The sequence below is a fragment of the Melospiza melodia genome, chromosome 2, assembly GCF_035770615.1.
Source record: "Melospiza melodia melodia isolate bMelMel2 chromosome 2, bMelMel2.pri, whole genome shotgun sequence".
Classification (NCBI taxonomy): domain Eukaryota; kingdom Metazoa; phylum Chordata; class Aves; order Passeriformes; family Passerellidae; genus Melospiza; species Melospiza melodia.
Genome location: NC_086195.1, coordinates 72851864 through 72874927, shown reverse-complemented (window position 1 = coordinate 72874927; position 23064 = coordinate 72851864). Strand labels below are relative to the sequence as shown.

General features: G+C 41.7%; 1 protein-coding gene across 8 annotated transcripts in view; it reads right to left on the bottom strand.

Annotated features, from left to right (window-relative positions):
• Nucleotides 1-1071: 1071 nt before the first annotated feature.
• Nucleotides 1072-23064, bottom strand: part of FAT3 (FAT atypical cadherin 3) — a 337712-nt gene continuing 315719 nt past the window's right edge. For 3 of the 8 annotated variants that reach the window (XM_063148837.1, XM_063148841.1, XM_063148838.1), the window contains 6 exons: nucleotides 19150-19303; nucleotides 17030-17685; nucleotides 14219-14332; nucleotides 10791-10850; nucleotides 8180-8215; nucleotides 1072-7580 (listed from right to left, as the gene is read on the bottom strand). In XM_063148837.1, coding sequence (XP_063004907.1) covers nucleotides 6961-7580; nucleotides 8180-8215; nucleotides 10791-10850; nucleotides 14219-14332; nucleotides 17030-17685; nucleotides 19150-19303 — 1640 coding nt within the window. In that variant the 3' untranslated portion in view covers nucleotides 1072-6960. Of the gene's footprint in view, nucleotides 7581-8179; nucleotides 8216-8597; nucleotides 8674-10790; nucleotides 10851-14218; nucleotides 14333-17029; nucleotides 17686-19149; nucleotides 19304-23064 lie in introns of all 8 variants that reach the window. The other 5 variants (XM_063148842.1, XM_063148844.1, XM_063148845.1 and 2 more) reach the window with 4 other exon arrangements.

The following is a 23064-nucleotide window of genomic DNA, read 5'->3' as shown; positions in this document are numbered from 1 at the left end:
TACTTCTGCTGCCGTAAGTATTTCCCTGACATTCTGTCAAGATCTACTGGTAATGGTGGAGAAGAAAAAAAAAAGAGATCCTCTACAAGCAGAAATAGAAATTTAAATAGGAAACTGACTAAAATAAGGTAGTCATCCATGCTAGGAAAAAAAGAAAAGGGTATTGAGGGAAGAGGGAAGAGACACTTCTAATGTTGACTTGGTATTTTTCCTTTCCACAGCTTAAACTTCTGTTTCAAGATTGCTGAGAAGGAATATTTCTGTGCTGACTGGTGGTGACTGAAACACTGCTCTGAGTCCTTTAAAGGGTCACACAACGCAGGCAGCATCCCTGCTCCCCAGCAGCACGAGGGGTGATCTTGGCTGTGTCACGGCACAGTGTTCAAAGAGCCCAGGAAGGACTGTCCCCCCTTCTTCCTACACTGAAGCCATGCTTCACTCCATCCTGCCAGGGCAGCGTGGGCTGTGGAGCTGGAAGGTGTGATGAAGGAGGAATAGATGGGGCATCCCTGAATGCAAGGCCTGGCCACACTGAGTACCATGCCCAGCACAATGACATCTCCTTCCAGGGGCAGTGCCAACACACGTGAACTTGTCCCAGCTGGCCCCACCTGCCAGCGCCATGGTGCTGGAGCACAGAGATGCCCAGGGCAGGCACATTGTGGAGTGGGCTGCTGCTTTAAACACCCACTCCTTCTAGCCCCACTAAGCAACCAGATGGCTGCACTGTCCCCTGAAATTTGTCTCCATTGATGGAGTTCACTCTCTAGATGGCTACATGCTGCAATGATGCCTTTTGCATTCTTTGAAGATGTGGTTTTAATCAGGGATCTGCCTTAGCTTACACACATCAGCTAAGCAAGTCTTGGCAAGGGTGCTCTGCAGCGCAAGCAGGGGCCTCTATGGAGAGATTTCCATGTAATAATGAAATTATTTTAAAGAGTTCAAAAAAGTAGCATTTTCTGCAACATAGAGAGGGAATGAAATGCTACGTTCCTTCAAGAACTGGTGTATTTTATCTTGTTCCCTCCTTTGAAAGTAGGAGAAAAATCAAAAAGCAGTCAACACAGCTGGGCTTTTCTTTTTGTTTACTTGGAAAACTTATTTTAACCATCAACTTTAGCAAATTTTGGCAGTTACAAACCTGTACACTTTTTTTTTTGTTGTTTTGTTTTTATAGCAAAAGAACACAAGACAATACTGCCAACAGCAATTATGAAGGAACAATTAGTTTTCAGATGAAGAACTATACCCACTCAAAGTGATAAACCTTCCCTTTTGCATAAGGTTGAATTTGTTGTCATTGGGAAAATGACATTTCTTAATACCTACTTGAAATGGAATAAAAATCATACCTCTAGGTTTTTTGTGCAAAACACATTCATTTAAAAAAGTCAATAAAAAAATCTCCTTAAAACCAGAAAGAAGTTAAACAAAAAGAGCTGAACCCAAAGGAAAATTACAGTACATTTTGAAATGATTAAAAAGTTTTCAGATCTAAAACTTTTTTTCCTGTTATCTTAGAAGTTTAAACCAACTTTGATGATTCTTTAGAATTATATCAATCAAACAAACAAACAAACAAACAAAAGAAATTAAAGCAACCTGATTGGCATCAAATATCTACAAAAGCCTGGTAATTTGAAACCATTATATACATTATTTTATAAACTTCTTTTTAAACACCAAAACATACATCTTTTACAAACCAGCCTGCTTGAGACAGGTAAAATTTACAAGACAATCTTTTCCAATACAGTGCTTTAAAGAGAACTGCTTTCACTCCTAAACATCTTTGCCATCTCCTGAAAATCGGCAGTATGGGCTCGTTGCATTGCTGATTAATAGTGTTTCAGGTATTCCTATGACAAAAGAATGCTACAGTTCTGAGGACTCCAATCTCTTCCCATAATACAGTTCAAGTGCACTCTTAACACTGGTAAAGATTACTTATGGCCTTTGTGTAATACGACATATTTGCAATTATTGCTTTTCATTATTACATAAAGAAACAAATTTAATTTCATTTCCTCCCCATCCGCTCGTCCCTTGGATGATGCAGCTAATTTACCAAATGGATGGCCCTTCTGATAATGGAGATGTTAAATGTCAAGTTTACGAAACACAGGCTAAAAACCATGGGTAATGGGCAATGGTCTAAATTTCTAAGGCTCAGATCACATTTTGGTGTATTGAGAGCAGCAGAGATGCAAACAGGCAAAAAGCACAGTTTTTACCACATGGTAAATGATGGTAAACCATCAGGGAATGAAAGTGAAGATGTAACTCTCTCGCTGGAAACCAATGAAATGCCCATTATTACTAAGTGAATAGCTCCAAACATTGTCTACAAAGCACAAATGTACTTTCATACTGGTTCTGAAGAGTTGGCTTCCTCCATTATTAGGGATGCTTCCTTTTCAAATGAAGCTTAGCAGAACTGGCCCAGGGCACCTCTACCTCCCTCTCCCATTGCTGCAGTTATTGACTGTAAGGATAGATATACTTACTATAGCATCCATTTAGCTTTTTCGATGAGGAGTAAAGTGTGTTCTCAGCCATTTGTCCTGTTCAGCCCACGTTTTTCTTTGTGATGGAATTTACAGGAGACCAGAGCAACAACTTTTATGTCATGTTCTCAAAATGTCTCTGCCTGGCTCACAGAGGCAACAGGCTGCTGCCTCCCCATTGATCAGCATTTCATGACATGCTTTTATTCACTGTGCTGCAGCCATACTGAGAAGGTACCGATACATCAAGGCTCTCACTACTTCAGACTACACTACAGAATTTAGAGAAGGGGAGAAAAAATTCCTAAGACCAAAATTTAGGTTCTTTGTGGGACATGCAGAGGTGGACATCCTGCTTGACAGATGGCAAACACAACTTTCAGGTTCAGGAAAACAGTGGCAGTGAGAAGCCTTTGACTCCCTCCAGCCTTTCACTGGAAGTATATGTTAAAGAAACCCCTGGGATAGTTTGGGATGAAAGACATCACTAGGCTTAAGGAGAAGAGCTCTATTGACAGGAAATCATGGTTCTGTAGTCAATCTCTGCATTCCAAAGTTCTCCTGGTTGCCCAATATGCTGTATCCTATAGGAGGGTCCTAGAGGAAAGCAACTTTATGCACACCTTCTAGTGAGGTTGTCCATTTTCTCCCATGGGAGGGAAGTGATTTTACAGCTCCATGGTGTCACATTTGGCCCTTTATTCCACTTTAAGATACTGGTCAAGGACAGCAACTACATTCAGTTTCTATAGTGTTGGAGGGGGTTGCCCTATTTTTTTTTTTTGGAATGTTTATAATACAAAGGTAAAGTAATTAAAATACGTAAGAACGGTACATAAGCCTAATTTTTCCTTTTACACAGGGATACCTAATGTGGTATTGGCAGAATAAATCACGCTGTAGTCACTGTAAGGCTCTTCCCACTGCCAGCGTTATTAAAAAGGCCAGCACTGTGCATGGCATTCTCAACTTGATCAAAATGCAGAGAACGAGCACCCTTTTGCTTAGACTCATACACCCCCGGAAAAGTTCATGATTTTTGATATAAATGTGTATTTGCATTTTAACAAGTTGCTTTTTTCTCTTGCTGCTTCTTTCCAAAAGGCAAAAACTTTCTTGATCCTAAGTTATAAGCCAATGATACTCAAAAGTACTTCATTAAGCCCATGAAATCATCTGCTACAGATGATTCTGAGAGAAAATATCGGGTAGTGGAGCCACCTACAGGGATGTAGTTTGAAATACAGACACACAGGATAAGCAGAGATGTGCAGGGTAGCTCTTGCAGAACCAGGGACCTGACAGCAGCAGTGATGCAAAAATCATCATATGGCAGAAAAAGGAAATATATATTGGAAGCCATAATATGAACAGTAATTCTTACATTATGTTATGAATGGGTTCTTATGTTCCAGATTAGAAGATTTCGACTTGTTCATGTGGAGTAGTAATTAAAAAGAGAAAACAAAATGGCTTGGTTTAACAAGGGATGTTAATATGAAAATCTTACTCCCTAAGAGGTATTTCACCTTTAGATCTGCATTTGGGTCTCATCAATATCAAAATAGCCTGAAAAAAACCAGAAAGGCCACGGAAGTACCAATATTCACAGAGGGGAATCTGAAGATGGATTTGGAGGGGAGGAGATATTGAGGTATAGAAATCATGAATAGGACAGAGAAGGCTGAACGGGTGATCCTTGGCACCTTCCCAACAGCACTTTAATAAGTAGGCGTTCAGTGAAATGAAATGGCAACAACATCAAACAGAAAAAGTACTATACATTGTATTTATGCATATTTTACTATTAAAACTCACTACCAACAATATATTACTGAGGCAACAAGCTTGGTAAGAAACATTGATTTCTTTGCTTTCTTTTTTGTATGGCAATCACTAGGCTCCCATCGTGCTGTCCCTCATGACACTTTTGATATGTTCCAGTAAATTTTGATACTGGTGTCTCATGCTTACGCAAGAACTTTCACTACAGAAGACAGGTGACAAGTACACCTAATAACTATCTGGGGGCTTGAACAGAATTACTTGCATAATGGATAAAAATGTCTCAAACCAAAGCTGAGTAGGAGCAAACCTCATGTAAACTGCAGCCTGATGCTAAGAGAGCATCGCATTCTCAGGTCATACAAGCTCTAAAAGTGCAGCTAAATTTGCAGAATTGCTTTGCCAACTCTGATGCTCCTAACTCTTGAAGAGACATCAATCTAATTGCATTTCCATTCCTGTAACACAGACTTCATGAACAATATGAGTTATCCTCTATCCGTGCCTCTAGGCTTGCCAAACCATTTTATGGTCTTCTGGCAAAACCCTCAGTTCCTTGCAATCACAATACAAATTTCTGCATTTTTTTCTTCTCAAAAACACAGGAATAATATCAGGGAAAAGGGTTTGAAACGCACCATGAGCACATTCAGAATATATCACTGTTACAGAAGCATCTTTACTTTGAGAAGACCAAGTGACATTCATAAATTCAATGGACAGGACCTATTTGCAGACAAGTGCTTGATAATACTTGTATGTGCAGTACATTCTCTCTAGAAGTTCACTCATTTTATTCATATACCTGCATAATGAGCTGTTTTCTACTGAAGAAGTGCTGCATCATCCCAAAGAAAATATCCACACCAATCTTTCACAGCTATACAAACTATTGGAGGGAAGCAGCAACACACTGTACCTACTCCAAGAATTCTAGAAATCCTGTTTTATTAAAAGTGTTACAAGCTGCAATTATTTAAATTTCTGAATAAACCCTTCCTGTATGCCAAGAAATGGCCTGCAATTTAATTTTGTGTGAAATTCCTGTCAGACAAGAACATGCCCTGACATACAACTGTTGAAACTATCCAGTTAAGGCGATTGACCAAGGGACAGGACAAGGAAAGCAGCACAGGAAACCTGCTAATGAATCTGTTCATTTATCAAAATGATTTAGGGATTCAATAGCTTTTCAGAATGACAGAATTATGCCATGGCAGAAATGGATGAAAACCCAACAGTAATGCAGGCTTGTAGACTCACATTCACTGGTAAGGTTACAGAGACGCTGTAAAATGTAGTGGGGTAAAAACATTTTCAGAGCACCAAGTAACAGGTGTGTACACTCTGCTTTAATACACGGAGTGAAAATCCAGTATTTCCAGATTGCACTTGACTACTCTGACCTAATCAATGTGAATGACCATTTACTCCAATCAGGCTGAGGGAAGCATAAAAGCATACAGATGCCATGGTTTCCTTGAATCCACAACAATATTCTGAAGTCTGCAAACAGCCTTTGGATGCACTCAAATCCTACAAAATCATGCACCCAGTGGAAAATCTGGCGACAGATCTTTGGCCACAGTCCATTCATGCAGTTCCACCGACTGACTCAGTCTACAGCAGCATCCTGTGAACTCTAGGGATGGACATTTGCCAAAAGATGGTTAACTAATGATGTGAGGTTACAGCAGCCTTAAATGTAACTTAATTGCAACTAATTTTACTTCAGTAACTGCAGCATGAGGACTGCTGTTAAAGAGCTGATTGCCCAAGCAAGAATTTAAAAAAAATGATCAGCTGGGTAGGGTATCTCAAGTTTTCAGATCCATGTTCATGTTGCACACACATTAAGAGAGGCTGTGTGTACACAGCTAGGGCAAAACCAGGCCACTCCTGAGCCAAACTCTGACATTTTGGGAAGTCCTCATGCGGAAAGCTATGCACGTGCACCTGACATCAGGTTTTAAAAATGACAACCAAAGTAGCCAATTTGGAGTAAACATAAACTGTGTGTATGTGTTTTGTTCTACACAAAGCAGAATGAACTGCTATGTAATGAACAAAAGTATAGATAAATATTTACGGACAAATAATTGGTCACTTGTCTTTGATAGGTCAATTTGTAAATGTTGCTTTTTTTAGCCATCTGATGTGTTGTATGCAGCAGCCCCAGCAATCAATTGCTTTCACTCTTTGCTAACATAAAATTTCATGCAACAGTGCATTCCAGAATGATCCATACTCATTCCTTAATACTGTGGGGAGATCATAACACTGTAACACTTTTAATAACACAATGCCAAAAAAAACCCCAAAACAACCCAACTTTGTAAGAGAGAAAGAAATTATTTAGCAGTTATTTTTCCCCCTGCCTCAAAAGCTGAGTTTTACTCTTGGTAATAAATAGAAGGTACACTCTCTCCAGATTGTCTATAACAATTTTGTGATGTATAACACTTAAAACAATTGGTCTCTTCGTGTCTGCACATACAGTATCATTTCTGAACAAGTTAATAATGGGTTATACTGTACTTTTCTTTGCCCAATATATATAGACACACCTTCAGCGAAATTTCTTCTCAATATTTATACTATTAATTGGACCAAATGACAAAATTAAAAAAAAAGAAGAGGAGGAGGAAAAAGAAAGGAGCTTCCTTTACACTTGTGTCTGCTGCTGGGTCTCCACAAATGGAATGTGAACATTTTCTAGGCTGAGTTCCTCCACGCTTTCAAAGTCACTCATGGCTACTTCGGAGTCATCAAAGCCGCATCCGGCTGAGACGTCAGAGGAGGAGGCGTTGAGGGAGTTGTGCAAGGGTAAGGGCACCTTACCTGCACTAGCATTTTCTGTGTTCTGGCCTGGGCCAACAGCAAAAGTACTAAATTCGTTCCCAGTCTGAGATCCTGCGGTGTCCGTCTCATTGGGGAACGGGTGGGGAGGGAGGTATTGGCTCGGGTGGAAGTGCGGCCGTCTCCTGCAGTCAGGGCTGAGAGTACTTGCCATCGAGACCGGCTGCGAGGGCGGGAGGGCTTCGTATTGGTCCGGGTAATCCTCTGGAAGAGGAGGTGGCAACTGGTCCTGGCTCAAAAACTCCTCTTCGTGAGGGGGAGGGTAGTCGCTGTCGATGTCGTAGCCACCAAGGTAGTAATCTGTTTCCAGTTCTCTGGTGCTGCCGTGATGAGCCGAGCCTCCATCCGCCGTCTCAAAATTGGGCACTTCCTCAATGTCGGACAAGCGAGCGCTGGGCATCCAGTCAGAGGTATCCCAATGATACGCTGCAGCAGGGAAGAGAACCACAGCACTCTGTTAGGATGGGAACACAGAAGGGAGCAGAGTGTCCTGCATGCACCTGCCTGAGTCCTCACAGCGCATTCAAATCACAGCATGCCCCACAGGCCACGGACACGGGTCAGCCATGCTCTGACCAGAGGGGTAGAGGAGGAGAATAAATTGCATTATGATGCTAATGCAAACAAGCAAAGAAACAAAACACGGCCACTCTCAGGCATTTTGCTTTTTAAGATGCTACTGTGTTGTATTAGAAACTATGAGTCCAAGAAATCAAAATGGTTGAATTACTGTTTTTCACAGCTACTTGAAAAAAATCTTTAAATGCAGTCAGCATGCCTACAGAATCTGATCTCCCCTTCCACCTCAAATGACTTCAAGAAAGAAAGTGTGCAAGCAAATAATCTGATTGACTGAAAACTGAATTTTGAAACAAAAAAAAAGTGGCTGACCATTCTCATGCATCTTTTGAAGAGAACTCAAACAAAAGAGTACACATGAAGCAGTTCAAGAAAAAAACCAAACAGATCAAGTCAGTGCTCTGCCCACCCCGGCCCACAGGCAGAAGGTGCCCCAGAGAAATCACCTCTGTTGTAGTTCTGTCCTTGATCCATAACAGACACTGTCAGATACAAAGTAAAAAGCAAAAACTGGTAACTTGGAGCTTGTCACCAGCATTGTATTACATGTGAAAATACAAAACTCTGCATGCATATTTCTAAAGTACATGGTGTCATTTTAGTAGGATTTTAAATTATTTATTTTAATGTACAAGACAAGCTTGCCTGTCAAATGCAGACATAGCTAAAGAAATGTTTATGTTGTGTATTATACTCCTTTTCTATCATATCTTAATTATTTACCCTCACTGAACAGATATAGAATTTCATTTGAGTTGTAATTCTTAGCATAAAAAAGGGCTATCCACCATCGACACGGCTTATAATTGCAAAGTACATTTTTCTCTCACTTGTTCACTTTGAAACAGAAAAATAAGAATCTACCATTCTCAGGGCCGGTTCAAACAAATCTGGGCCCACCTGGGCTCAGATACCATGGTGATGGGCACGGTATAAGAACCTGAATAGAATAGAATACAAAGCCATTTAATGGGGCTATCAGCTACAATGCTCCCCAACCCCACACCCACCTCCCACCTGCACTGCCATGCTAGCTGGTGGGGAGGGAGGCATTCCAGTATGGAGAGGGTGCAGGGGTGGGGGACAGAGCAAGGAAGGAGGTTTATGTGAGACAAGAGCGGGGAAGAAGCTGCAGCGTTCTCTAGATGGATATGCTCTTGTTCAGCCGCATGTTATTTGGCTTCATGCAAGAAGTCATCGGGCAAAGTCTAGGGACGACATTGCTGGAGGAGGTCTGCCAGGAGAAACAGACCTCTGGGGCTTCACAGCTCGTAACCTCTGTGGCTCAGACACAGGCAAGGGAAGACCTCTCCAGCCCTTCACCTACTCAGACCACACTTGCCCTTGCTCATCACCACATGGTGCATGGGGTGATGGTGACTGCTCCCTTAGCTGGATAGCCAGGCAGGAGTTCTCCCCCTGCTCTGCCATGTCCTGGGGTGAGGAGGGCTGGGGCTACTGCAGGTTTAGCAGCAGTGTCTGAACCGGCCCTAACCTCTCTTCTGCGCTTCTCTCTTCTTTGTACAGTGGATTTTGCTGTGTTGGGGTCAGTGTGAGGGCACTGCACCTGAGGTGTGTCAGGGCCCTCTGAGTTGCGTGGATCAGGACCCAGGAGAACCTCACTAATTTGCTGGCTTGCACAACCCTGGGCAGGTCCCTGGGGCAGGAGCCCCATCCTCCCATGACTCTGTGGCAGCAATTCTGCCCAGAGCTCCAGTGTGGCCAATTATTCACCACTTCCAACAGCTCTGCTGCAGAGCAGGCAATCCTAACAATACTAACCTAAGTTTCATATAAGGAACTGGGAAGTGGGCAAAACATTTTCAGTGCCAGTCTCTTGAAACTACTGCCAGACTGGCTTTTTCTGACCTGTAAAGGATGATAATGAGCCAGTGTGTTTGCTTAAGCTTTCTCTTAGGAAGGCAAGGTCATTTTCAGTGCCTGTGGTTTCTTTTCAAGGTTATTTTTTATTTTTTTGAATGGGACTTTCTTTTGAATTAACCTTGGCTAGCTAATTTCTGGTTTTTTTTGATAGTGAGAAGAATGGCACTCTTACACTTCAGGATATCAATAAATGCACTATTAACAAATACTCAAGTGGCATCACTAGCTAGCAGTAAAAGTGTTTTTCAAAATTACTGTGACACTGGCTCAAGAAAAAATCAGTAGTTTCACAAAAACAATTTACTTAATCATCTTAATGTATTATGCAGACCAGATTAGCTAAAGTATGTAAAATCTGCCTTAAATTCGGTAAGGACAGATGAAATTTTTGACTTGTGGATAACCTGAGTTGATGCTGAGTTGACATTTGCCCAAGGGTAGGAAAAACGTTGGAAAATAAATAAAAGTAATGTTTATCTATGATAACAAGACATTTCCTCAGTGCTTTATGGAAAAAAGAAAAGAGTGATATCCCCGCTTTACAGGTTCACTTGTAACATGAGATGCCTGAGGTTACCCAGGAGGTCAGTGGAAGAGGTGAGTGCTGGTCCTTGGAGCACACTGCACGCTCTGTGCCACGGGCACACCAACGCCACGGGAGAGCCGCGGCATCCCTGGAGCTGTGCCCGCACATCCGCTGCTTGGCAGGGTTTCCTGGGAGAAACCAGCCACCAGCCAGCCAGCCCTGTGCTCCCCTCTGTGGGAACCACTGGGGGACACAACCCAGCTCTGCTGCAGCATGGGACACGCTAGAGACTGCCCGTGTCATCTCCTGCTTCCCAGTCTCTGCAGCCAGGATCGTCTCAGTGATATGGCTCCATTATCAGTCTATTATTTTCTCTGAAGGCAATGAGAATAAACAAGCAGAAACATCGACTTGAACAGAAGAGGATGAAGGCTTGACACCTTTTCTACCGCCTCCAGTTAGCCACAGATATTTTGTGGTACATTCCTCTGGCATTTTCATGTTTGCTGGTGAACATGCTGATCTGCAAAACCCAATCCCTGCCACAGGATTGCTGGTCAGTGTAGATTAGTGAGGTTCTGCTGGAATGTTTCACAATGAAAATAGGAAGCATTGTTGTATAACAAGAAAGAAAAAAATTTAAATACCTTCATTTTCTATAGTGTCAACTACATTGTTGACAAGCTGTATGACAGTCACTATGGAAGCTTGCAGGGTAGGGAAAGCAGAAAATAAAGGGAGGGGAAGGACAGCTTCAGGTTAGTATTTAAAACACATCATAGGTTACCACAATAAATTATCTCAAAAGACAGAACTGACATTGAAAGAAAAAAAAAAAAAAGGCTGCTGACCAATGCATGATTTATACAGTTGGTAACAGGACATTTCATTTCAGATAATCCCATATATCTTCAGAGTGCTGATAAATTCCAAACCAGCATTTCCAGAAAGGCATATGGGATGATGTGTATCACCTCATAAATTCAAGCAGACTGGTCAGCTGATTCAATTAACCGAAGCAGTATCTTGTCTACCTGACACTAATTTCTAATTCATTCTTGCTTAGAGGTCTCCAGAGATGGTGCTATGTAGTCCAAGGATCATTATCTTTTAGAACATCACACCATCAGAAATGGTGTTAAGCTCAATCTATTTCCTAAGAGGAATGTTTTACTTATTTACTGTCTGTGCCATGCCATGCAATACCTCAGGGAGGTTAAGCAGCGCAGCTGTAATTAGGAGGACACAGCCATGTAGGTGTGGTTCAAATTTTGACCCATGTTTGACAGAATAGTTTCTCAAATGTATTGTGTGTTCTCTGCAGGTGTTCCAAAAAAACACACTTTTCCCTTGAAACCATTAATATAGACTCTGCAGCTGTTTAATGTGGAGGCCTGTAATGTGTGGTCTTTCAGATGATCTGCATTTTGCACCACCCAACCCCCCTGCCTCTGAGAACATAAAATAAACCCAAAAATCAAAATTGAAGGGAAAGCTCTGCATGAGAGTGCAATGGATCCCTCCCTTTTCCTCTGTCTTTAGTTATGAGAAAACCAATTGCTTGGAGCAATGTGGGGCAAAACATACTTTTTTGTTTCACACAGCCAACAGACTTAGACATCACAAGAAATGTGTTAACAGTGCAGACATACGTTGAATATTTTCACATTTTTGCTAAATTTTGGGCATGGGATCAGGTATATCATCCAATATCCTCAGTTCTAGTGAGGGCTTAGCAAAAAGAGCCTTGATAAACCAAAGGACCCCTGTCCTGTGTCTATGATGAGCATATTTATGCCATCAACAGCAACAGTAATTATACAAAGGAGACTTGCACTGGCTAATGCAAAATAAACATGATAGAAAAATAAGGGGCTCCATGCAGTTAGTGCTGCATGGCTGGGAAAAAAGATGGAGGGCAGCTGTAAGCTATTAGAGGAAAAAACCTAAGAGTGAAAAACAGGTCAAAACCCAGGGCCAGTGTAGTTTTCTTTGCAACTAAGGGCTGGCTCTGGTGGGAGCTGTGCAGAGCATATTCACAGAAAAATGGGAACCCCCACCTCACATAGCTCAGTGCAAGTCATTGCTCAGATTTTGGACTACAAAAATTACTGCTAACTACTCTCAGAAAGACTAGGGAAGCTGAGCAATTTAAATGCAGGAGAAATAAGGTGAGACAAAAAAAGTAGGTTCAAAATCTCACCCCATGTGAGTTTACATGGTAAGACAAGCCCTTGACACAGCAAGAGAAGGCTCCAAGAGCCCTAGAGAGGGTGAATAGAAGCTGCCTGCACCCTCAGTGGAATTCATCCCAGTGATCCACTGCTGCCAGATAGGTTTCTTCAGTCAGAAGCTGCCACCCAGTTTCACAAGTCAGTGTCATTATAGCCGTTTGTGTAACACAAGCCTGTCTCCTGTGCTAGCCTGAAAACGCAGCAGCATTGCTCTTGGATTTGGAGGAAGGAGTTTGGAGAAGGAGCCACTGTCCTGTTTCATCAAAGAGCGTGGATGCTGAACTGTATTTGTTGTGTTTTCACTGACAACAAATACAACCGTTGTGTTTCTAACCTCTGCAGGTACATGAGGTACAAAAAATTAAAATGACAAGAAGAGCAAAGATTCATGGCTTCAGGAGGCATATCCATTAGCCCTAAAGTACAGGCATGTGAGCATGTATATGCTTACTTATGCCTGGCTTTGCCCTTTAGGCTCTTTCACTGCAAACCTTCCCTGCAAACCAGAGCGTGTGGTCTTGCATCGATCTCTGCAAATGACTCAGATGATTTAGGTTTCTTCCCTTGTTCTCCCTGAGGATATGGATTTGTTTGAACCCTGAACTAGAAATGTTATCTCTAAAGGCCACATTTTAAATGCAGCCTTCACAAAAAATGAGTGGGCACAGAAGGTCCAATCCAGCTTCTGTGGGTACTGTGTCAATGATTTCAGTGGAGACAAGATCGGTAATTTGAAATGTCTAATCAGAATTTGTGAGATACAAAAAGTAACAATGCACAATAAAAGACCACTTGAATAATTATTCCGAAGGTAACTCTAATGTAAATATATATCATTAAATAACGCTTACCCTAAAAAAAGGCTAAAGAGGTCTTTTTGGTGCAGGGGCAGAAAAGCATTGGTAAGCCTGACAAAAATAATTGTAATGCTTCAGGCACAGCAGGCCAAAAGAAACTGCAAGTGTACTTTGCTATCAGTGCTTTTTTCCAACATTTCAGAGTTCCTAGAGATCAGCTGCATGGCATGACTGAGAAACTGAGTCTACAGACAGTTCATTAACTGGTGGCTGAGGAAACCAAGTATGATTCCTTTGTGATAGTCTTTTTCTGTGTGTCTAAACGAGGCTTCCCAGACATACACCATCCCTCCCCAGCAGAAACATCTTGACTTTTCTCAGACCCACTGCTCAACATGCGTGGGCCGCAGGAACAAAGGTTTGCTCTGACTCTGTGGACCTTTTAGTGGGCTGTGTATGGCTCTGCCTGTGTCACCCAGGGAGATAATGATGCAGGACGTGAGAGGCAGGCACTGAGTGTGCACTGAACAAGGATTTAATGGTGCTCTATTGTTTGCTGAGCTGTGATTGCCAGGGAGAGGCCAGGACGCTGGGGACTGGCTCATCTGCTCATTGTTGCGGCTGAGCACCAGCAGAGTTTTGTTGGGACCATGAATGAGACCGGGCAAATGGCACGGAAATCCCTTTTATTCGACTGGTGAAACATGAAAGTCATGCTTTTCCCAGAAGGAAAATGACATAAATTCTACAGTTTCACTTGCAACCTATTAGTCAACTTACATCTTGGCAGTGTGACTCTGCTGTATCATAGCTCTAATTCACTGTAAAGCTCGGTCCTTATACAACAGCCCCAAGCATCAAGATTTTTATTATGTTCCTATAATTTAGTAAGTGGAACACAAAGTCAGGGTTTGAACCCACGACTTTCTTACTTTCGGCACTGTTAAAGGGTTTCAAGATGTCACATAAATCTTTTAATAATATTAGAGAGAGAGAGATAAATAGCTTTTCCCCCAGCATAATAAAGATGAAATCATTTCTTACCATTATCATCACCGGAATCAGACTGGAAGGAGCTGAGGGACTGTACTTCAGAGTTGCTGCCTTTATTACTTCCTGAAAAACAGGTCACCTCTTCAGCGTCATCAACCCCTTTACCTTCATTGACAGCAAAGACAAAGCAAAATGGTACTCTCTAGGTATGAACATTTATCTATTTATACCACGGACACATTCAAATCCTGCCGTCTATTATGAGTCAGAATAAAATTATTTCCTTCACACAGAGGACGTGACCTAATCGTCAAAAAGGCAGTAGGTGAAGATACCTAGACTTTTGAAGTGTTTGAAGCCCAAGGAGTCTTTCAAGTGGCTGACAACACTGTAATCAAGGAAGAAACATCTGTATTCAATATTGTCTTTTGAGATGGCATGTAGTCTCAAAAGCAATGAAAATGATGACTTAAGGAATGTGGTATAAACAGCTTATACAAGAGATTACAGTTACATTTATCTTTACTGTTCATTTTCTAATTTGAGAGCCTCATTAAAGGCTCATTCAATGCTCAGTAAAGCTACCATGCATCTTGTTATTCAGATCAGTGGCCCTTGGATCAGATTTTAATAGCTCCATCACTGACATATAATAGATTATGCTTCAATTTACATTGCTTTTCATCAGGGACATTCAGTCTTCACAACTCCACTATTTAGAAATGTAACTGCAACCTACGGTATAAATTCTCCTGTAATTAAGCATATATAAATAAACACATTCAAATACACATTATATGGGCAATAATCAGGAACACAAAAAGTTATTCTCCATTTTAAGCACTAAGATACCTGAGCCAATTACAAATGAAGAAGGTCAGGTGCTATCAACATGCAAGCACAGCTCTTTACCTGCCAGCTGTATGTATTTCTACCCAGCATGGCACACCTCCACACGGTAAGAGCTGATTTGCTCCTGCTGAGCAGCTGGGTATGGAGCTGATGAAGTGAGTGCTGCAGTAACAAAACTGCACTGCTTCCCACTCCGTGACAGCTGAGGTCTGTCTCCCTGGTATGGCCTCATGGTGTGCTGGTAGGAATTTCTATTCCTTCCAGTATCAGCAGTGTCTGTGGCACAAACCCCCAGGAGAATATAGAACACAGCACGTGTGGGAGCTGGCGTGATGACGCTTTCAATCAGCTTAACTATATTTAAAGTTTAAAAGGTCAGACACAACACAACCCTGAAATACAGCCCAAATAAATGAAAATTAATTCAATTTTTCACTACATGACCTTAGCCAGTGTGCTGCCTTGGATGAAAATGTGCAGATCAGGGCAGAGCTATAGAATCATAAACTCTATAAGGCTGGAAAAGACTTCCAAGATCATTGAGCCCAACCTTTGACTGAACATCACTATGCCAACCAAACCACAGCATTAAGTGCCACGCCCAATCATTTCTTGAACACTTCCAGGAATGGTGACTTCACCACCTTCCTGGATAGCCAGTTCCAAGGCTTGACCATTCTTCCAGAGCAAAACTTCTTCCTGATGTCCATCCCAAACCTCCTCTGGCACAACATAATGCTGTCCTCTTGACCTGTTGCTTAATTCCTCTCTCCATTCCTCAGTTCCCATTCCTTTCAAAAATAGGGCTGGATTGTGCAGTTTTATGTGACAGTTTTGGTTAGGGCTGTGCTGCAATAGGGTTGAAGATCAGAGAATCATAGAACACTTCGAGGTGGAAGGGATCTTAAAGATCATTTGGTTCCAATTTCCCTGCCATGGACTGGGAACCTTTCACTAGACCAGGTTACTCAGAGCCCCAACCAATTCAGCCTTGAATACTTCCAGGGATGGGACATCCACCCCTTCTCTGAGCAACCTGTTTCATTGCCTCACCACCCTCACAATCAAGCATTTCTTCCTAACAGCTAATCCAAACCTACCCTTCTTCAGCTTAAGGCCATTCATCACTACAACAAGCTCTTGTGTCCCTCTCCATCTTTCTTGTAAGCCCCCTCCAACAGGTACAGGAAGATGCATTAGGAAAAGTCCCTAATAAGAGAAAACACCTTTAAAAACATCATATATGGTGAAGTAAACATCTCCCAGTCCAAATGACATGGTCTGACTTGCAAGGATAGATGATGCAGGGCTGTAACTCTTTCCCAGAAAACTGGTATTTCCTGCCATGACAGACTATGTGAAATTGGCTTCATCTCCAGTTGAGGAATGGAGGGAGCACTGTGTTATCAGGTGAGGAACCATCACAGCACAAATAGGGTAAGCATGGGGATTGAAAATTCCATGATGACTCTGATACGGAAAGCAGAGGGGAATGCAATGGCCTGAGAAGGTGATCCTATATATCAAGCCATACGTGACTTTCTGCTTCACTTCACAGACACTGAAAGTAAGGAATATTAGTTCATTTCTCCTTGATGCAAAACAGGATTGCTTCTTGAAGAAGGTTTAAATATTTTTAACTCCCTTGGGAAACAGCCTGAACCTAACAGAATTTATATTTAAGAATTCTGCCCCAAATTGTTTTTTTCCAATAGAAAGATGATTGCATTATATCACTGAAAAATGCTCAGAGCACTTACTCATATATGCTTTCTCAACAAGGGAAATAAATGCTTTTAGTCATACTCCATGCATAGAAGGAAAGGCATTGTATGCCTGGTTTAATTATAACCTTTCAAAATTAAACCAGATCACTTCTTGCAGAGATTTACCAATTCACATGTGTTAAGCTGGAGCACTAAGAGCACCTGTGCCACTGCACCTGCTGCACCCTGAAGCAACCCTTACCGTGAGCAGGGAAGAACGAGACCGGCCCGCAGTGCTACTTACTTTCTGTGCCAGCATCCCACGTGCTCTTCCTGATGGAGTCACAGTCCGAGCGGCAGGGAGACACAGCAGGCAGGTTTGGAGCCACACTGCACACCACCACCCCCCTCCTGGCTGTCAGTATTCGAGGGGACTCCGGATGAAACGTTGTCATCTCCTGGTGCTCCACACCAAGCCCATCCACTATCTTGTCCAGGTTATTCCGTGAGTCACTCTGGAAGCATGGGGTATAGGCCATTGGCCTCACTGGCACCTGTGGAGGCCCAACCTCCTGGTAGATATTCCTGCTGTCTCCACTGTTCCTGATGTTCTTGAATTGGATGCCATTGCTCTTGTTGAGCAGGGCTGCAGTAGCTGGATCCTGTACGAGCGTGATGTTGTTGCGGGAATAGTTCTTCCTGAAAACTTTCTTGCGAAAAATGATGAAAAGAACAATTAACACAAATATGACAAACAGGACCACGGCTATTCCTATCAGCTCCTCCTTGCCAACGTAGGAATGCCCAGCTTGTATATTGGGGACCACCACGGGGCGCAGACCACAGTATTGACCCACGTAGCCAGGGGTGCAGTTACACAGAAATGAACCAAAGATGTTGACACAGGAGCCACCATTTTCACATTCTTCTCTTTCACACTCATCAATGTCTTCTTCACACCTTAAAAGAAGAAAAGGAAAGTCTCAAGAACATCTAAGAGACAGTCCAGGTTGTGCATGATGCCTTATCTTGTCAAAGTGGTGCCATTGGTTAACACCTTGTGGTACTTTGCAAATGATCATATTATTATCATATTATTTAATGGCATTTAATTTTTTCTACAGCTATTCCATGGGTTTTTTAAAGACAATAAAATGGAAATATCCAGGAGGAAATACGAGTTTAAAGCATCTGATAGATATCAAGAAGGAAATAATGCATCTGATAGGAAAAGGCACCTTGACCCTAATGAGGCTTACTGAATGCAATAGAGAATCTGCTTTTTTATGCTGTTTTTGGACTACCCTTGGGGTTTCAATACAAAATATTAGAGGCGGATTGAAGGAGAAGATAGTTGAGAAAAAATATAGTAAAAACCTCAGAATATTTATTGAAGAGAGAGGAGAGGAGAGGAGAGGAGAGGAGAGGAGAGGAGAGGAGAGGAGAGGAGAGGAGAGGAGAGGAGAGGAGAGGAGAGGAGAGGAGAGGAGAGGAGAGGAGAGGAGAGGAGAGGAGAGGAGAGGAGAGGAGAGGAGAGGAGAGGAGAGGAGAGGAGAGGAGAGGAGAGGAGAGGAGAGGAGAGGAGAGGAGAGGAGAGGAGAGGAGAGGAGAGGAGAGGAGAGGAGAGAAGAGAAGAGAAGAGAAGAGAAGAGAAGAGAAGAGAAGAGAAGAGAAGAGAAGAGAAGAGAAGAGAAGAGAAGAGAAGAGAAGAGAAGAGAAGAGAAGAGAAGAGAAGAGAAGAGAAGAGAAGAGAAGAGAAGAGAAGAGAAGAGAAGAGAGAAGAGAAGAGAAGAGAAGATATACTGACTATGTAAAATTTTTTAGGTCAGGAGATAAAATAAACAAATATTAGAGGTGGGGGGAAAAAGGAACAGGAACCATAAAGAGAGGGGAGAATTGGAAAAAATAAGACATAGCAAAATGCAGAGGAAAAAGTACAAACAGTAGACAAACCATATAAGGGAAAAGCATGTTGATGGGCAGGACAGGATTTTCTATGTCTACACCAAGTTTATGATCAAGGCAAGGATTTAAGAAAATTACTGTAATAAATTAACCTTTTATGTCAGGGTTAAGGTGACTAAATAATTGATCCCTTTTCAAAACAAAGATTACATAGTTGCTTCCACAGGTTTTACAAGATTGTTCAAAAAGCTGGCAACAGACAGGTGTATCTCAGAGAAAACTGTCTTGAGATAACATCCTGAATCAACAGCTTAGGAGGGTAAGTTAGAAAAAACATTTCTGAGCATGCAAGTCTCAGGGATTTCTCAGCTGTCATTAGCTCTGACTTGGAATAAGTGCTAAGGTTGTGGTTATTTTTTGTGAGGTGAATCATAGCTTTTGGGTAGAAAATGCCTGATCAAAAAGCCCACCATCACTGAGTCAAAATCTCCCATTGCCCACCTGGGGAGGGACACTTACGTTACTCCTGTCAGGCCATTTTTGCAGTTGCAGATGAAAGCATTGCCGATGGGATCACATGAGCCTCCATTCCGGCAAGGATTTGGGAAGCAGGCTGTGATCTCTGACTCACAATTCCTTCCTGTAAACTGGGAGAGGCAATTGCAATGGTACCCTGGGAGGTAAGGGACAGAGAGACGGAAATTAAACTCCTACCACTGAGTCTGTCTAAAACTGACAGGATCCATTTGGGTGCTTTACACCGAAAAATAAATTGTACTGTGGGGGCAAGGGAATGTTCACACTCATTCTGGTCTGTCCATGTGGCCCACACTAATGCTAGTCAAGAGTTTGTCTATCTGAGATGCCCAGGCAACCAGAGCTCATGTCTACAACCAGAGGCTGCAGCCCAGACCATCCTAATCATCATGATTCAGGTAAGAATAAATGTCATTTGTGAACACCTTTCAAGAAGGGTGTTTCAGGAAATAAATTCTAGATCAAGGATGTATTTCCCAACTTTTTCAAAATGTTTGCTGATAGAGGCAATCTACTCTCCTTTTGGGGCTTCATCGATGTACAAATACATCAGCTGAGAGCTTTTCCATCTCTGCCCTTTAAAGGAGCAACACAATGGGGATGTGACAGTAATAAAACACCAGTTTTATAAAGTGCATCATCAAGGCACAAACTATAAACTTCAAAATACCAGCTGACCTGGGCAATACCAGCCCTAATCAGAGCTGATTATGTTCAGTACTAGTGTGCTATCAAATTCTGATTAATCACTCACATCAATTCATCAGGCATAACAACATTCATGTGGAGGGGGACTCTGTTGGGGATTGAAGTCCCATTTCTATGTTTTTTGCCAACACAGGGGCAACACCAGAATTAAAAAAAAAGAGGTTTTAAACACATCAGTTCACCCTGCCAAGTATCAAATGACAAATATATTTTTTCTTTTTCTCTGCTTGTGAGTTCATATGGCTCAGTGCCATTAATAAAAGCTTTATTTAAGGTCACAAGGAAATCCAGTGAGGTAGTGCATCTCCTAAAGTTGTGAACTGGATATGGAAATCTGACGGCTTTTTTGCTGGAAAAGAGCATGGAACATGTAGGCTGTGAAAGCCATGAGATGGCTAAGACATCCCAGGAAGTAGAAGACTCCTAAGTTAGAGCTGTTGAGCCAGCCAAATTTTCCTGGATATCTGTAAAAAAACTTTGGCTGATCTTTTAAAAAGTTCCTTATATAATCCAAGTGTCCTAAACAGATGTGTAGGCAAGGTTCAAGCTCCAGTTATGGGGTTCACATACCTACTGGATATAGCATATTAAGCAACTAAAACAAGGAAACTTCCTGCCATTAATACAGCTGCAGTTAGAGCTGAAATGGTTGAGTGCAACTCAATTCAGTGTCAAAATTACTGGCAATCAAGCTGATGTGGTGGAAATATCATCTCTCAGTGGTGAGCCTTTTAAATGTATTTTTAAAAACTTTCTATATCTATACATCTGGAAAAAACCACAAATACTTGTTTTAAAAGTTCTTCTTTCTGCAAATATGGCAGGAATATCCAGCACAGTTACAAGGAAAAGAATTTCATGGAAACGGTATGGAAAAACCCAGCGGAGGCATAAGAAAAAAACAATTCTGCATCAAGACTCCCACATCTTTTATGTCCTATACGGTTCAATTCGCCTTGTTCAGCTACTCTAATTGAATTCTTTCATGAGGACAGGCTTTTGAGAATAAACTTGGAACCAGACTTGCTGGCATACTCAGTCAAGAGTCCAATACTATTTAACTGAAGATAAATGAAACAGATACTCAAATATCATGCTGTTTCATTGTCCTGCTACAAGAAGGGAGACAGACACACTGATCTCTCCAAGGTTACAGAGTCAAGAAGATAAATTATTCAACTTCTGGGCTTCCCAAAAAGCATGCTTAGTAAGCATCAGCAAGATGGGCTTATTTCTTTTTGTGTCTTAAAAATGTCTCACTCAGACAATGTGAACATTTTTCTGTACCTATAGTGATCTGTGTCTGAAGAACTACAAACCTGTGACTGTAGGTAGAATTCATGGCATGAATAAATAAGGCTGTTTCAGCACTTCCTTTTTATGACTGAACAGTGACATCTATAGTTCAAAAATTTACACTAATGTTTTGTATGTTTTTTACAGACTCAATGAGTTTAAGCAAAAGGAGAATGTTCAATTAAAATATAAACAACTTCATTCATAATCAATTCTGTTGCCTTATGTAACAGCAGAATATATATGTTATTCTATTTGTTATCTGATATTTTATGAATGTCCATAGCTCTAAAGTGATGTTAAAAGCCAAGTGTCTGCTGTTTTTAACCAAGTTTTCAGGTGCCAATCATTTGTAAGACAAAGGCCTTGAATCACTTTCTTTTCATGTCTTTTGTTTGTTTCAGCTAAGCTCTAAGCCCTGTAATATAGTCTGTTTACATTTGTTCATTATAGAAAACTTGAAGAGTATTGATCTGATTAAAAAAAAAAAATTACCACCAACTTTAAAAGAAACATGGAATGCATTTTATACTAAGAGATGAAACTGAATTACCAGATGGGTCAGAGCCCTGCTCACCAGTGTAAGAACAGGACCAAAATAAAAATCTGCTTCTGAAAGCCCACATTTTTCACACAATTTGATTTAATGATAGTGGAACACACATCAGATATTAGAAGACTGCAATATTCACTATGGATTCTAAGTCTAAGGATCAAAGTTAGAAATCAAGAAGGCACTAAAACAAAGCAGTATTGAATTACCATATTTATCACTGGTGTTTCCTCTCGTTGGATTGACTGCCATACACCTGCCAAGTCCAATCCACTGGCAACAGATACAGAACTTTTCTGTGACACACGTGCTCAGAGCTGCAGAGCACTCACCCGGGAGGTCTCCAACACAGCAAAGCATATGTCAAAAGTCATGGAGTAGGGAAGAGGAGAGCTGATATGATGGCTCAGTAGACAGCATATAGCACTCAGCCAGAAGACCTGCCAGACCTTTAATCCTTCTCCAAACCTCCCAGCAGAGGCTGTAATTTCGTGGGCTACTGATTATTTTAGCCACATGGCTGTGGACAAAGGCAAATTGTGAAGAAAACCCCTCTGGTTGGGAGTGCATCTTGGGTCCAATAAAGGCTTTTTATTATACTTTTAATTTAATATCCTGCTACTGTACCATTCATTTCTTCCCTCTGGTATAGAACAAGAATAACAAGCAAATTTCTCACATTCAAGGATGAGAAAAGGCTCAGCGTCCTGTCCTCTCAGCAAGGGATGAAAAATCTCTTTTAAACAAGGTGGGGCTTGATCCTGTTCACAATGAAAACACTGAAGTTTTGGAAATTCATCAGCGTTTAAGAACATACAGTCCATCTGAGCTACTTCCACAAGGAATGAGTATTTAATTCCTAGAAATGTTGATCTGCATTCTCCAAGGCAGCAAATTTTGTGATATCACCACAGTGTTTCTTCAGAGGGATTCAGTGGAAAAAGGAAGCTCAGGAAAACACCTCTGAAAAGCTTTAGGTTGGGACCACAACATTCTCAGCATGTGCCATAGCAGCATGTACCCAATAGCTGACCTAAGACCAACAAGAAGCTATGAACCACAATAGAACCTTTTTAGGCTGTATCTATGCTAACAAGTCCTGCAGAGCAGCAGCAGTGGCTCTGTGGAGCCAAACAGCTGGTGCTGAGGAGCCACACTGTGTGCAGCTCAGGGCTTTGGGACCAGCTGTCCTCCAGTTCAGCCTGGTCCTGCCCTCCCAGACCTTGCCACTCCAGTGGGAAGTGAAGCCCAGGGAGAGATGATGATCAGAAGATTTGCATCAAATACCATTCATGACCTGAAACATTATGTATGCATAGGTCTACACATTGTCTTGGGCT